The sequence below is a fragment of the Oncorhynchus mykiss genome, chromosome 15 (assembly GCF_013265735.2).
Source record: "Oncorhynchus mykiss isolate Arlee chromosome 15, USDA_OmykA_1.1, whole genome shotgun sequence".
In the NCBI taxonomy this organism is placed as follows: domain Eukaryota; kingdom Metazoa; phylum Chordata; class Actinopteri; order Salmoniformes; family Salmonidae; genus Oncorhynchus; species Oncorhynchus mykiss.
Window position 1 is genome coordinate 7333060 of NC_048579.1, and position 17027 is coordinate 7350086.

Consider the following 17027-nt stretch of genomic DNA (forward strand, 5'->3'; position numbering starts at 1 on the left):
ATTCAGAAACATAAACACTAGCCTCCGGAACGAAACAACGTGATTAACGGCATCTGCCTGAAAACCTGTTGACAGTACACGAAAACCGCTAGCATACTTACCAAACGACTCAGCTCTTTCCTGATTTGATCCTCCGTAATAAACGGAGGCAAATTTGCAACTACCACCCTGGTCGAAGGGGTAGAAAGAGGAAAAGACCAAGAAAAGAATCAAGAAAGTTATTAGGACAGAGCCCTCCACACCAAACACAAGAGAGAGAGAAATAAATATATATATATAAAGAGAGAGAGCACGAGAGAGAGATAGCACTAGAGAGAGAGAGAGCACTAGAGGGAGGAGAGCACTAGAGAGAGAGAGAGCACTAGAGAGAGAGAGAGCACTAGAGGGAGGAGAGCACTAGAGGGAGAGAGAGAGGGAGAGAGAGAGAGAGAGCACTAGAGAGAGAAAGAGAGACAGGGAGAGAGAGAGAAATATATGGAGAGAGAGAGAAATATATAAAGAGAGAGAGAAATATATAAAGAGAGAGATGGAGAGAAATATATAAAGAGAGAGAGAAATATATATATAAAGAGAGAGAGAGAGAGAAATATATATATATAGAGAGAGAGGAGAGCACTAGAGAGAGAAAGAGAGAGAGCACTACAGAGAGAAAGAGGGAGAGAGAGAGAGAGAGAGAGAGAGAGAGAGAGAGAGAGAGAGAGAGAGAGAGAGAGGGAGAGAGAGAGAGAGGGCTTATTATCTCTGCTGACCATAGGTCCAGGTGGGCCGTCTTGTCCAGAAGAACCAGGAAGTCCTTGTTCACCCTGAGAAGAGAAAAACCATCCAATTAAAGTCCAGCATTACAACATTCTGTAACTCTTATTGCCTCATATTGATTTCCTGTGCCCGGCACCATGATTAATTGCAGGAATAGCGCAAAAAAGTGTGTTTGAATAAACAACAAAAATATATAAAGGACAAGCCAAATGGTACTATCGATTATTCCATGAGCACTGTTGTCAGACAGCTTTAGGGCTGTTTAATCTCTCTCTCTCTGTGTGTACACGTGTGTGTGTGTGTGTGGGTGTGTGTGCATGTGTATTTCAGGAAAGATGAACTTTGGGATCTCAGACTTACAACGGGGCCGGGGATTCCACGCAGACCTTCTGGACCGGTCTTTCCCGAGGGCCCCTGGGGGCCGACTGGGCCAGCTTTACCTGGGGGTCCCTCGGCTCCAGACTCACCCTATAGTACAGGACAAGACTGTCACAATGACACAACTCTAGATATCCACATGTCATTTCCATCTGGTTTGATAGATGCTCTCTGTGTAATGACAATGTGTCTGGCTAGCAGGTAAACAGCATGTCTTAATGTGTTCTGGATCTCTTCATGTGTTCTGGATCTCTTTATGTGTTCTGGATCTATTTATGTGTTCTGGATCTCTTTATGTGCTCTGGGTCTCTCTATGTGTTCTGGGTCTCTCTATGTGTTCTGGATCTCTCTATGTGTTCTGGATCTCTTTATGTGTTCTGGATCTCTTTATGTGTTCTGGATATCTTTATGTGTTGTGGATCTCTTTATGTGTTCTGGATCTCTTTATGTGTTCTGGATATCTTTATGTGTTGTAGATCTCTTTATGTGTTCTAGATCTCTTTATGTGTTCTAGATCTCTCTATGTGTTCTGGATCTCTTTATGTGTTGTAGATCTCTTTATGTGTTGTGGATCTCTTTATGTGTTCTGGATATCTTTATGTGTTGTGGATCTCTTTATGTGTTCTGGATCTCTTTATGTGTTGTGGATCTCTTTATGTGTTCTGGATCTCTCTATGTGTTCTGGATCTCTTTATGTGTTCTGGATCTCTTTATGTGTTCTGGATATCTTTATGTGTTGTGGATCTCTTTATGTGTTCTGGATCTCTTTATGTGTTCTGGATATCTTTATGTGTTCTGGATCTCTTTATGTGTTCTGGATCTCTTTATGTGTTGTGGATCTCTTTATGTGTTCTGGATCTCTTTATGTGTTGTAGATCTCTTTATGTGTTCTGGATCTCTCTATGTGTTCTGGGTCTCTCTATGTGTTCTGGATCTCTCTATGTGTTCTGGATCTCTTTATGTGTTCTGGATCTCTTTATGTGTTCTAGATCTCTTTATGTGTTGTGGATCTCTTTATGTGTTGTGGATCTCTTTATGTGTTCTGGATCTCTTTATGTGTTGTAGATCTCTTTATGTGTTCTGGATCTCTTTATGTGTTCTAGATCTCTTTATGTGTTCTGGATATCTTTATGTGTTGTGGATCTCTTTATGTGTTGTGGATCTCTTTATGTGTTCTGGATCTCTTTATGTGTTCTGGATCTCTTTATGTGTTGTGGATCTCTTTATGTGTTCTGGATCTCTTTATGTGTTCTGGATCTCTTTATGTGTTCTGGATCTCTTTATGTGTTCTGGATCTCTTTATGTGTTGTAGATCTCTTTATGTGTTGTGGATCTCTTTATGTGTTGTAGATCTCTTTATGTGTTGTAGATCTCTTTATGTGTTCTGGATCTCTTTATGTGTTGTAGATCTCTTTATGTGTTCTGGATCTCTTTATGTGTTGTAGATCTCTTTATGTGTACTAGATCTCTTTATGTGTTCTGGATCTCTTTATGTGTTCTAGATCTCTTTATGTGTACTAGATCTCTCTATGTGTTCTGGATCTCTTTATGTGTTCTAGATCTCTTTATGTGTACTAGATCTCTTTATGTGTTGTAGATCTCTTTATGTGTTCTAGATCTCTTTATGTGTTCTAGATCTCTCTATGTGTTCTGGATCTCTTTATGTGTTGTAGATCTCTTTATGTGTTGTGGATCTCTTTATGTGTTCTGGATATCTTTATGTGTTGTGGATCTCTTTATGTGTTCTGGATCTCTTTATGTGTTGTGGATCTCTTTATGTGTTCTGGATCTCTCTATGTGTTCTGGATCTCTTTATGTGTTCTGGATCTCTTTATGTGTTGTAGATCTCTTTATGTGTTCTGGATCTCTTTATGTGTTGTGGATCTCTTTATGTGTTCTAGATCTCTTTATGTGTTCTAGATCTCTCTATGTGTTCTGGATCTCTTTATGTGTTCTAGATCTCTTTATGTGTACTAGATCTCTTTATGTGTTGTAGATCTCTTTATGTGTTCTAGATCTCTTTATGTGTTCTAGATCTCTCTATGTGTTCTGGATCTCTTTATGTGTTGTAGATCTCTTTATGTGTTGTGGATCTCTTTATGTGTTCTGGATATCTTTATGTGTTGTGGATCTCTTCATGTGTTCTGGATCTCTTTATGTGTTGTGGATCTCTTTATGTGTTCTGGATCTCTCTATGTGTTCTGGATCTCTTTATGTGTTCTGGATCTCTTTATGTGTTCTGGATATCTTTATGTGTTGTGGATCTCTTTATGTGTTCTGGATCTCTTTATGTGTTCTGGATATCTTTATGTGTTCTGGATCTCTTTATGTGTTCTGGATCTCTTTATGTGTTGTGGATCTCTTTATGTGTTCTGGATCTCTTTATGTGTTGTAGATCTCTTTATGTGTTCTGGATCTCTCTATGTGTTCTGGGTCTCTCTATGTGTTCTGGATCTCTCTATGTGTTCTGGATCTCTTTATGTGTTCTGGATCTCTTTATGTGTTCTAGATCTCTTTATGTGTTGTGGATCTCTTTATGTGTTGTGGATCTCTTTATGTGTTGTGGATCTCTTTATGTGTTGTAGATCTCTTTATGTGTACTAGATCTCTTTATGTGTTCTGGATATCTTTATGTGTTGTGGATCTCTTTATGTGTTGTGGATCTCTTTATGTGTTCTGGATCTCTTTATGTGTTCTGGATCTCTTTATGTGTTGTGGATCTCTTTATGTGTTGTGGATCTCTTTATGTGTTCTGGATCTCTTTATGTGTTGTAGATCTCTTTATGTGTTCTGGATCTCTCTATGTGTTGTAGATCTCTTTATGTGTACTAGATCTCTTTATGTGTTCTGGATCTCTTTATGTGTTCTGGATCTCTTTATGTGTTGTAGATCTCTTTATGTGTTGTGGATCTCTCTATGTGTTGTAGATCTCTTTATGTGTTCTGGATCTCTCTATGTGTTGTAGATCTCTTTATGTGTACTAGATCTCTTTATGTGTTCTGGATCTCTCTATGTGTTCTGGATCTCTTTATGTGTTGTAGATCTCTTTATGTGTTGTGGATCTCTCTATGTGTTGTGGATCTCTTTATGTGTTGTAGATCTCTTTATGTGTTCTGGATCTCTCTATGTGTTCTGGGTCTCTCTATGTGTTCTGGATCTCTTTATGTGTTCTGGATATCTTTATGTGTTCTGGATATCTTTATGTGTTGTAGATCTCTTTATGTGTTGTAGATCTCTTTATGTGTTCTGGATCTCTTTATGTGTTCTGGATCTCTTTATGTGTTCTGGATATCTTTATGTGTTGTAGATCTCTTTATGTGTTCTGGGTCTCTCTATGTGTTCTGGGTCTCTCTATGTGTTCTGGATCTCTTTATGTGTTCTGGATATCTTTATGTGTTCTGGATATCTTTATGTGTTGTAGATCTCTTTATGTGTTGTAGATCTCTTTATGTGTTCTGGATCTCTTTATGTGTTCTGGATCTCTTTATGTGTTCTGGATATCTTTATGTGTTCTGGATATCTTTATGTGTTCTGGGTCTCTCTATGTGTTCTGGATCTCTTTATGTGTTCTGGATATCTTTATGTGTTCTGGATATCTTTATGTGTTGTAGATCTCTTCATGTGTTCTGGATCTCTCTATGTGTTCTGGATCTCTTTATGTGTTCTGGATCTCTTTATGTGTTCTGGATATCTTTATGTGTTCTAGATCTCTTTATGTGTTCTAGATCTCTTTATGTGTTCATAATGATCTAACCCCTAACAACAGATCATAGACTGGGTTCTTATCCACTTCACGTCCTTGTCGTGTGTACTGTCAAAGAGACATTCCTTCGACTGCGTTGAGCTTCAGGTGACTATAGCCTAGTCTTATGTTCACAGAGCAGCATAGATAACATCTGGAGGGTTAGATAACAATGAGATTGATTGATGTGAAACAACAATGCCCAGTCTAAACCATAGCAGAGTGGGATAGGGCTAGAGACAACTGGCATACAGACTTGTTACATGTCAGAGCTAGATACAGCACCGTACGTTTCGACAAATTAAGGTACAACACATAGTAAACACATTAAAAACACACAAACTGAATCTGAGCTAAAATAGGCTGTGTGAGTCCCGACTTCCTGGGGGTTTTGTGTTTTAATTTGGGAGGAGGGGAGAGAGATTAAAGGAGAAGGGAAGAGGGGACAGGGATGAGGGATGAGGGGAGAGGGAAGAGTGGAGAGGGATGAGGGGAGAGGGATGAGGGGACAGGGATGAAGGGAGAGAGATTAAAGGAGAAGGGAAGAGGGGACAGGGATGAGGGGAGAGGGATGAGGGGAGAGGGAGGAGGGGAGAGAGATTAAAGGAGAAGAGAAGAGGGGACAGGGATGAGGGAAGAGTGGAGAGGGTGGAGGATGAGGGAACAGGGAAGTGGGGTGAGGGGTGAGGCATGGGGGCTTGCTGTGGAGTCTGGAGATCCTGAGGCTGCTCTCTGGGTAAAGGCTGAATTGATTTTGTAGGTTACCGTGGTGCCCTTCTCTCCTTGTCTACCCTCTGTACCGGCAGATCCTGGGGGGCCCTGAGGAAGACGAGAAGACACGCTTTAGTATCACACAGCATTGTGTTCTTGTGTGTGTGTGTGTGCATGCATGCGCATGAATAATGTCTGTGTGTGTTGTCATGGAAAATTGTAAGATTATACTATAGTCTTTGTATTGCATTAGAATGGTTGTTTTATTCGACAGAATAGAGTATTCTGTTAACTATCGTGTGTGTGTGTTCCACTGAGGATGGGCCTCTATGAGATAACACTGACAAAGCAGATTTACAATGTCTTTGGGTAATAAAGCCTAAAGAGCATTCCAGACAACATGAGGTAATGTTTTTGTGCTATACCGTACCAGGGTGAGACGGGTTCCAGTTTGGAGTAGGAGGGGGCCAGACACTGGTCTTTACAATGAGAACTGTTGACACAGCAGTAACTCTGTGCTATGTTTTATAGATATCTTTCATACAAATCTTAAACTATGTGAACTGTTTTAAGAACTGTGGTTCGTCATGTAAGTTGAGAGGGGTGTATCTTGGCTGTAAAAGATCTTTGTACTTTTCTGGTGGTACTTTTCATTGGTTCATTAGCATCATTGAAAGTCAAAAAGCTCTTAATAAAAATAATATGTTTTTTTTTTACCCCTTTTTTTCTCCTCAATTTCATGGTATCCAATTGTTTAGTAGCTACTATCTTGTCTCATCGCTACAACTCCTGTACGGGCTCAGGAGAGACGAAGGTTGAAAGTCATGCATCCTCCGATACACAACCCAACCAAGCCGCACTGCTTCTTAACACAGCGCGCATCCAACCCGGAAGCCAGCTGCACCAATGTGTTGGAGGAAACACTGTGCACCTGGTGACCTTGGTTAGCGCGCACTGCGCCCGGCCCGCCACAGGAGTCGCTGGTGCGCGATGAGACAAGGGTTCCCCTACCGGCCAAACCCTCCCTAACCCAGACGACGCTTGGCCAATTGTGCGTCGCCCCACGGACCTCCCGGTCGCGGCCGGTTATGACAGAGCCTGGGCGCAAACCCAGAGTCTGTGGTGGCACTGCAGTACAGCGCCCTTAACCACTGCACAACCCGGGAGGCCAAAAATATTAAGTTTAAGTGTAACTCTGACTGGTGTGTAGTTTGTAACTCTGACTGGTGTGTAGTTTGTAACTCTGACTGGTGTGTAGTTTGTAACTCTGACTGGTGTGTAGTTTGTAACTCTCCTCATTTGGTAAAGAATAGAAAAATGCCACCACAGTGTTTGTTTATTAGTCTGTTCATGTCTGCATGTCTGCAGTCAACAACAACATTGTGAGGGCAGTAATTCAGGTCAATTGTAACAAATCGTTGCGGTGAAATACAGCCATTGGATATCAAATCAAACGCACCAGTAAGAACCCAGAGTTGAGTACTGAGGAAATTAGAAGTTGCTTGAACAAACTTTTGTCTACGGGGCTGTACTTGAAGATAAAAAAATAAACCTAGAAACAAATACATAGACATAGTAATATTGACATTTTAGTCCTTCAAACAGAGGCTCTTATCCAGAGCGTACAATAGTGAGTGCATATATTTTTGACACTGGTCCCCACGAAGGAATTGAACCCAAAACCCTGGCATTGCAAGTGCCATGCTCTACCATCTGAGTCACACAGGACCATACCACAACCTCGAAAATATTTCATTCCTGAATTAGGGGTTGAAAATGACAGTAATAAATCCATTAACCAGTTCATATCTAGTAGTTTCAGTATTCCTCCCGAAAACATCTTCATTCAATCCAACACGGATGAAAACCAGTCTTGATCTTGAGTCTTGATCAAATCTCCTTCAAAAGTACACCTCAATCTACCCACAAATTTGCAAAGAAAATCTGTTTGACTGAACGGGAGTGTGGACATGCTTCAAACATATAACACACACACACACACACACACACACACAGGTCTCCGATCACGGCAAGGGTTTCCAGGTGATGTGTTCTCTCTGGCCACCTCGCAGCCTAAGGCTGTCTCTTTCAACTCTACAAGGGGTCCTCACATCAAAACCCCATGCAGTCCACAGAGAGGCACACTTCTCTGATCAGACAGCATGGGAAAGCAGGGATGGCAGCAGGGCTGTGTGTTTTGACTGAGTTCCCGTGTAGAGATGACAGCAGGGCTGTGTGTTTTGACTGAGTTCCCGTGTAGAGATGGCAGCAGGGCTGTGTGTTTTGACTGAGTTCCCGTGTAGAGATGACAGCAGGGCTGTGTGTTTTGACTGAATTCCCTTGTAGAGATGACAGCAGGGCTGTGTGTTTTGACTGAGTCCCTGTGTATAGATGACAGCAGGGCTGTGTGTTTTGACTGATTTAGAGATATGGCCTACAGGGCAGCATTGGCTTTGTTTCTCTGCTTTCACCCTCACTTGAGTTGTGAGCGATAGGCTAACATGATGCTACTTCTGTTAACCCAAACTGCTGACTACCTACTGCAGTTGTCCAACTCTTCCAACCATATTCTGTTAACACCAAACTGCTGACTACCTACTGTAGTTGTCCCTACTCTTCCAACCATATTCTGTTAACACCAAACTGCTGACTACCTACTGTAGTTGTCCAACTCTTCCAACCATATTCTGTTAACACCAAACTGCTGACGACACACTGTAGTTGTCCAACTCTTCCAACCATATGAAATAGTATAGGGAATATTCGTGATCTGTTTGTTGTCTTGTCTTGGGGTAGTTTAAATACAACAGCAGTCTAAAAACAAAGGAACTCCCTAAACTGTAAATGGTATTTCTTTCCAGATAAATATCTATATTGAGACAAAAATCAAACCTTTAAGATAAAAATAAATGAGATTGAAATAACTAAAGAATGTCTCTGGTGCTAAGTGGATTTAGACAGTGCCTGAAGGAGCAGGAGAGAGATTTCAGCTTCATTTCAAATTGCTATTGGTAAACTGCTGAGGAAGTAAAAACACCCTGCAACGTTAAATGCAAAACAACTCTACCCCCAAATTACTGATTCAGGGGAGCAGAATGCCTGGGAGTTGCAGAAATCGTTCTAGGTAAACATTTTTTGGGGATGCAGATAAAATACCTATGATGATGAAATAGCCATTTTCCTAAAATAATCCCTTGGCCATTAGGAGCTGCATGTTGATATGATGCTAAATACTCTGAATATAAATTCCGTCAAGCACATTGTAGAAGCAATTGGCTGTTTTTGTGTCAGTTGTAAATTGCAGCTATTTGAGCTATTGGCCTGTGTCATAGCTGTTGCAGAAGATAGCTCGAGACAGCGATTTCTTTGAGAAATGTGGGACAATAATTGCCACTTTTCTTTTAAAGAAAGAATTTAACACCCGTCAAAAGGAAGTTCATGCACTATTTGGGATTCACTAATGTCGGGTGCTTTCAACTAATATTAGCCTACCATGAATGATGTTACACTTGATAAGTTCCCAGGGAAAGTCAAAGGGGATTTACAGTGCCTTTCAGAAGGTATTGAGTTTTGACTTTTTCCACATTTTGTTATGTTACAGCCTTACTCCAAAATGTATTTAAAACAATAAATAAACACAATACCCAATAATGACAAAACGGTACTTTACTCCGTACTCTGTTGAAGCACCTTTGGTAGTGATTACAGCTTTGAGTCTTCTTGGGTATGACGCTACAAGCTTGGCACACCTGTATTTGGGGAGTTTCTCCCATTCTTCTCTGCAGATCCTCTCAAGCTCTTTCAGTTTGGATGGGGAGAGTTGCTGCACAGCTATTTTCAGGTCTCTCCAGAGATGTTCAATCGGGTTTAAGTTCGGGCTCTGGCTCAGCCACTCAAGAACAATCAGAGACTTGTCCAGAAGCCACTCCTGTATTGTCTTGGCTGTGTGCTTAGGGTTGTTGTCCTGTAGCGAGGTGAACCTTTGCCCCCCAGTCTGAGGTCCTGAGCGCTCTGGAGCAGGTTTTCATCAAGGATCTCTCTGCACTTTGCTTTGTTCATCTTTCCCTCGATCCTGACTAGTCTCCCAGTCCGAAATTTCCCGGTCTGAAATTTTAAAAAGCTACAAAAGTGTAACCCAGCTTTGAAAGTTAACCCTGTCATTCAGGTCAAGTCTCCGCTGAAAAACATCCCCACAGCATGATGCTGCCACCATCATGCTTCACCGTAGGGATGGTGCCAGGTTTCCTCCAGATTCAGGCCAAATAATTTAATCTTGGTTTCATCAGACCAGAAAATCTTATTTCTCATGGTCTGAGAGTCTATAGGTGGCTTTTGGCGAACTCCAAGCGGGCTGTTATGTGCCTTTTACTGAGGAGTGGCTTCCGTCTGGCCACTCTACCATAAATGCCTGATTGGTGGAGTGCTGCAGAGATGGTTGTCCTTCTGGAAGGTTCTCCTATCTCCACAGAGGAACTCTAAAGCTCTGTCAGAGTGACCATCGAGTTCTTGGTCACCTCCCTGACTAAGGCCCTTCTCCCCCTGATTGCTCAGTTTAGCCGGGCAGCCAGATATAGGAAGCGTCTTGGTGGTTCCAAACTTCTTCCATTTAAGAATGATGGAGACAACTGTGTTCTTGGGGACCTTCAATGCTGCAGAATTTTTTTGTACGCTTCCCCAGATTTGTTTCTCGTCACAATCCTGTCTCAGAGCTCCACGGACAATTCCTTCGACCTCATATGGCTTAGTTTTGGGACCTTATATAGAAAGGTGTGTGCCTTTCAAAATCATGTCCAATCAATTGAATTTACCACAGGTGGACTCAATCAATTTGTAGAAACATCTAAATGATGATCAATGAAAAGAGGATGCACCTGAGCTCAACTTCGAGTCTCATAGCAAAGGGTCTGAATACTTATGTAAATAAGGTATTTCTGTTTTTCATTTTTAATACATTTGCAAAAATGTCTAACAACCTGTTTTAACTTTGTCATTATGGGGTATTGTTTGTAGATTGTTGAGGATTTTATTTATTTTAATCAATTTTAGATTAAGACTGTAATGTAACAAATTGCGGAGAAGGTCAAGTGGTCTGAATACTTTCCGAAGGCACTGTACATGGTAGCAGCTTCATACAGTGAAATCAGACATGATGTTCCTGTTTGGAAAAGGGTCATCATCATAACAAAATGTATTTTAATTTCAAGCTACATCTTTATCTTTGCCTCAGAGACCAACATTTCAGGAAAGTCAATTTTTACCTGTGAACTGAGTTGGTGACGACTGACCTGCCTCCGTAATGACATGTCACTACACTACAACCATACAATCTAATGTCACCCCAAGACATCTGAGTAATGACATGTCACTACACTACAACCATACAATCTAATGTCACCCCAAGACATCTGAGTAATGACATGTCACTACACTACAACCATACAATCTAATGTTACCCCAAGACATCTGAGAAATGACATCTCACTACACAACAACCATACAATCGGCAGGTGGTTAGAGTGTTGGGCCAGTAACCGAAAGGTTACTGGCTCGAATCCCTGAGCTGACAAGATAAAATCTGTTGTTCTGCCCCTGAGCAAGGCAGTTAACCCATTGTTCCCCGCCGGGGGCTGTGGATGTCGATTAAGGCTCTCTCTCTAGACAGTAAATTCGTTTTGGGCCTGGTGCTTTTTTTTCCTCAAAGAGAAAAGAAAACAGAATTTTCACAAAAGCATGCCATGACTATGAAATTGATACACCATATATACAAAAGTATGTGGACACCACTTCAAATGAGTGGATTTGGCTATTTCAGCTACACCCGTTGCAGACAGGAGTCTAAAATCTAGCACACAGCATGCAATCTCCATAGAAACATTGGCAGTAGAATGGCCTTATTGGCAGTAGAACGCCACATTTCCAACAAGTCAGTTAGTCAAATTTCTGCCCTGCTGGAGTCAATCAACTGTAAGTGCTGTTACTGTGAAGTGGAAACGTCTCGGAACAACAACAGCTCAGCTGTGAAACGGTAGACCACACAAGCTCACAGAGCAGGACCGGCGAGTGCTGAAGCCTGTTTCAGGGGCAGAACGACAGATTTGTATCTTGTCAGCTCGGGGGTTTGAACTTGCAACCTTCCGGTTACGAGTCCAACGCTCTAACCACTACCGCCCCAAAGTGAAGTGATGAATCACGCTTCACCATCTGGCAGCACGACAGATGAATCTGGGTTTTTCGGATGCAAGGAGAACGCAATCTGTCCCAATGCATAGTGCCAACTGTAAAGTTTGGTGGAGGAGGAATAATGGTCTGGGGCTGTTTTACATGGTTCGGACTAGGCCCCTTGACATTCTAGGCGATTCTGTGCTTACAACTTTGTTGCAACAGTTTGGGGAAGGCCCTTTCCTGTTTCAGCATGACAATGCCCCTGTGCACAAAGCGAGGTCCATATATGAATGGATTGTCGAGATCGGTGTGGAAGAACTTGACTGGACTGACCTCAACCCCATCGAACACTTTTGGGATGAATTGGAATGCTGACTGTGAGCAAGGTCCTAATCGCCCAACATTAGTGCCCATCCTTACCAATATTCTTGTGGCTGTATGGAAGCAAGTCCTCACAGCAATGTTCCAACATCAAGTGGAAAGCCTTCCCAGAGGAGTGGAGGCTGTTATAGCAGGGGGGGAACAACTCCATATTGATTCCCATGATATTGGAATGAGATGTTCGATGAGCAGGGATCCACATACTTTTGGTCATGCAGTGTATCTTTGATTTCCATGTAGAGACAGCTCAGTGGGCTTTGAGGTAGCTCTGACCCTGCAAATCCCAAATTGTTTTTCCTCACCCACTTTTGATAATAATGAATCATTCAGACATCTCCGGGTGGGGGTGGGGGTGGGAGGGATTGTTGTAGAGTTTGAATGGATGGTTTAGGGTAAAGAATTCTCACCTGATGACTCTAATCAACAATGACTGGGTGCATTTCTATTTAATTATAATTTTTTAATAATAATAATAATAATTTTTAATAATTTTTAATAATAAGATGAATACAATGCATAGAACTGTGTGTCAATAGGGGTTGGATATGGGACAATGGGACTCGGTCAAAACATCTTGGCCAAAATGGGATCAATGAGTTACCATTAAATCAAATCAAATCAAAATTGTATTATTCACATGCGCCGAATACAACAGGGAAACGCTTACTTATACAAGCCCCTAACCAACAATGCTTGTTATGGCTGGGGGCAGTATTGAGTAGCTTGGATGAATAAGGTGCCCAGAGTAAACTGCCTGCTACTCAGGCCCAGTTGCTAATATATGCATATTATTGGTAGATTTGGATAGACAACACTCTGAAGTTTCTAAAACTGTTTGAATGATGTCTGTGAGTATAACAGAACTCATATGGCAGGCAAAAACCTGAGAAACATCCAACCAGGAAGTGGGAAATCTGAGGTTTGTATTTTTCAACTCATTGCCTATCGAATATACAGTGTCTATGGGTTCATATTGCACTTCCCAAGGCATCCACTAGATGTCAATAGTCTTTAGAACCTTGTTTGATGCTTCTACTGTGAAGGAGGGGGGAATGGGAGCTGAATGAGTCAGTGGTCTGTCAGAGTGGCATGAGCTGGTCATGCGCATTCACGTGAGAGTTAGTTTGCGTTCCATTGCAATTCTACAGACAAAGGAATTCTCCGGTTGGAACATTATTGAAGATATATGTTAAAAACATCCTAAAGATTGATTCTATACTTCGTTTGACCTGTTTCTACGGACTGTAACGGAACCTTTTGACTTTTCGTCTGGCCTGCACGTCATGAATTTGGGTTACTGGGCTAAACGCGTGAACAAAAAAGATTTGGACATAAATGATGGACTTTATCGAACAAATCAAACATTTATTGTGAACCTGGGATTCCTGGGAGTGCATTCTGATGAAGATCATCAAAGGTAAGTGAATATTTAATGTTATTTCTGACTTCTGTTGACCCCACAACATGGCGGATATCTGTATGGCTTGATTTGTTGTCTGAGTGCTGTACTCAGATTTTTGCATGGTGTGCTTTTTCAGTAAAGCTTTTTTGAAATCTGACGCAGTGGTTGCATTAACAAGAAGTGTATCTATAATTCCCTGTATAATAGTTATATCTTTTATCAATGTTTATTATGAGTATTTCTGTAAATTGATGTGGCTCTCTGCAATATCACCGGATGTTTTGGAACTACTGAACATAGCGCGCCATTGTAAACTCAAACAAAACAATTTTTGTAAATAAATATGAACTTTATCGAACAAAACATAGATATATTGTGTAACATGAAGTCCTATGAGTGTCATCTGATGAAGTTCATCAAAGGTTAGTGATTCATTTTATCTCTATTTCTGCTTTTTGTGTTTTTCTGTGACTAGGTGCAGACCTAACATAATCGTCTGGTGTGCTTTCGTCGTAAAGCCTTTTTGAAATCGGACACTGTGGTGGGATTAACAATAAGTTTATCTTTAAAATGGTGTAAAATACTTCTATGTTTGAGGAATTTTAATTATGAGATTTCTGTTGTTTTGAATTTGGCACCCTGCACTTTCACTGGCAGTTGTCATATCGATCCCGTTAACGGCATTCAAGGTATAAGAAGTAAAAAAATAAATATGAATAAGAAATAAAAGTAACAAGTACTTAAATAGCAGCAGTAAAATAACAATAGCGAGACTATATATATAGGGATGTACCGGTACAGAGTCAATATGCGGGGGCACCGGTTAGTCGAGGTAATTGAGGTAATATGTAAGTTAAGGTAGAGTTTTTAAAATGAATATGCATAGATAATCACAACAGAGAGTAGTAGCAGTGTAAAAGGGGGGGGGGGGAATGCAAATAGTAAAAACACAATATAACGTACTATAATTGTTCAATCTTTTATCTGATATGGGTCAAAGTGATATTGACGTCTGTGGTGTGTTGGTTGTGATGATGATGAACACGATGATGAAGATGCTTAGACCTACTCTTTTCCCGGGGGGACCAGGCGGACCAGATTCACCAGATGGACCAGGGGGACCCTAGAGGACAGAAGACGTACAAAATAGAAGAAGAGACGAGGAACGAGAGTTAGGAGTCTTTGCAAAAAAATTAACACAGTCTGTTGTGAATAAAGGTATATTAACGTGATGTAGAGGATTAGTATGTGAAATCTGCAATGGATTGTCCAATATCCTAACAAATAGAGAACTATGTGACCACATATTGACATTAGACAGGTATGAATTGTAAAAGGTTTAACTAATATCTACGAGTGGAGTAAGACAGTCTGAAATATCGCGTCGGTTTTCAGAATCAGCTTCATCCAATTATCTCAAAGTTAATTAGATGCAATCGCAGCACATTTCGGTTTACTTAACCAAATATTTGAACAACACAAATGAGAAAGTGGAGAATACAACTCTTGAGCAGATAGGAATTAACAGAATTATTCAACTGCGTAATTTGGTTTATAGTGGAAATCTCCATTGTTATTTCAGAGAATTAAAAATGATTTTAAAGTTGAACTTCACTGAAACATTACAAAACCTTATTTTACTTTAACTTCAAATGACACTTCAAAATACCTTACTCTGATACCACAAACTTTATACAATACCTTACTCTGAGACCACAAACTTTATACAATACCTTACTCTGATACCACAAACTTTATATAATACCTTACTCTGATACCACAAACTTTATACAATACCTTACTCTGATACCACAAACTTTATATAATACCTAACACTGATACCACAAACTTTATATAATACCTTACTCTGAGACCTTATACTTTATATAATACCTTACTCTGATACCACAAACTTTATATAACACCTTACTCTGATACCACAAACTTTATACAATACCTTACTCTGATACCACAAACTTTATATAATACCTTACTCTGATACCACAAACTTTATATAATATCTTACTCTGATACCACAAACTTTATATAATACCTTACTCTGATACCACAAACTTTATATAATACCTTACTCTGATACCACAAACTTTATATAATACCTTACTCTGATACCTAATACTTTACATAACACCTTACTCTGATACCACAAACTTTATATAATACCTAACACTTTATACAATACCTTACTCTGATACCTTATACTTTATATAACACCTTACTCGTATACTTATACTTTATGTAATACCTTACTCTGATACCTTATACTTTATATAATATCTAACACTTTACACAACACCTTACTCTGATACCTTATACTTTATATAACACCTTACTCTGATACCTTATACTTTATATAATATCTAACACTTTACACAACACCTTACTCTGATACCTAACACTTTACACAATACCTTACTCTGATACGTTATACCTTATATAACACCTTACTCTGATACCTTATACTTTATATAATATCTAACACTTTACATAATACCTTATTCTGATACCTTATACTTGATATAATACTTAACACTTTACATAATACCTTACTCTGATACCTTATACTTTATATAATATCTACCACTTTACATAATACCTTACTCTAATACCTTATACTTTATATAATACCTTACAAATTGCATAACACCTTACTCTGATATCTTACACTTCACACAACACCTTACACTTTACATACTACTTTACAATGTACATACTACCTTACTCTGATACCTTACACTTTACATAACACCTTACTCTAAAACCTTACACTTTACATAACACCTTACTCTGATACCATACACTTCACATAATACATGACACGTTACTTAATCATTTACTATGACACCTTACACTTTACATAATACATTACACTTGAAATAACACCTTACTCTGATACTTTACACTTTACATAACACCTTACTCTGATACCTTATACTTTACATAACACCTTACTCTGATACTTTAGACTTTACATAACACCTTACTCTGATACCTTACACTTTACATAACACCTTACTCTAAAACCTTACACTTTACATAACACCTTACTCTGATACCTTACACTTTATATAACACCTTACTCTGATACCTTATACTTTACATAATATCTAACACTTTACACAACACCTTACTCTGATACCTAACACTTTATATAATACCTTACTCTGATACCTTATACTTTACATAATATCTAACACTTTACACAATACTTTACTCGGATACTTTACACTTTATATAATACCTTACTCTGATACTTTACACTTTACATAACACCTTACTCTGATACCTTACACTTTACATAACACCTTACTCTAAAACCTTACACTTTACATAACACCTTACTCTAAAACCTTACACTTTATATAACACCTTACTCTGATACCTTATACTTTACATAATATCTAACACTTTACACAACACCTTACTCTGATACCTAACACTTTATATAATACCTTACTCTGATACCTTATACTTTAC

At 39.6% G+C, this 17027-nt stretch overlaps 1 protein-coding gene across 4 annotated transcripts in view; it reads right to left on the reverse strand.

Moving 5' to 3' along the window:
* The window catches only part of LOC110490894 (collagen alpha-1(XI) chain), a 177949-nt gene that overhangs the window by 18407 nt on the left and 142515 nt on the right, over positions 1-17027 (reverse strand). For all 4 annotated transcript variants that reach the window (XM_036945700.1, XM_036945699.1, XM_036945698.1 and 1 more), the window contains 4 exons: positions 14602-14655; positions 5642-5695; positions 1117-1224; positions 750-803 (listed from right to left, as the gene is read on the reverse strand). In XM_036945700.1, coding sequence (XP_036801595.1) covers positions 750-803; positions 1117-1224; positions 5642-5695; positions 14602-14655 — 270 coding nt within the window. The remainder of the gene's footprint in view (positions 1-749; positions 804-1116; positions 1225-5641; positions 5696-14601; positions 14656-17027) is intronic.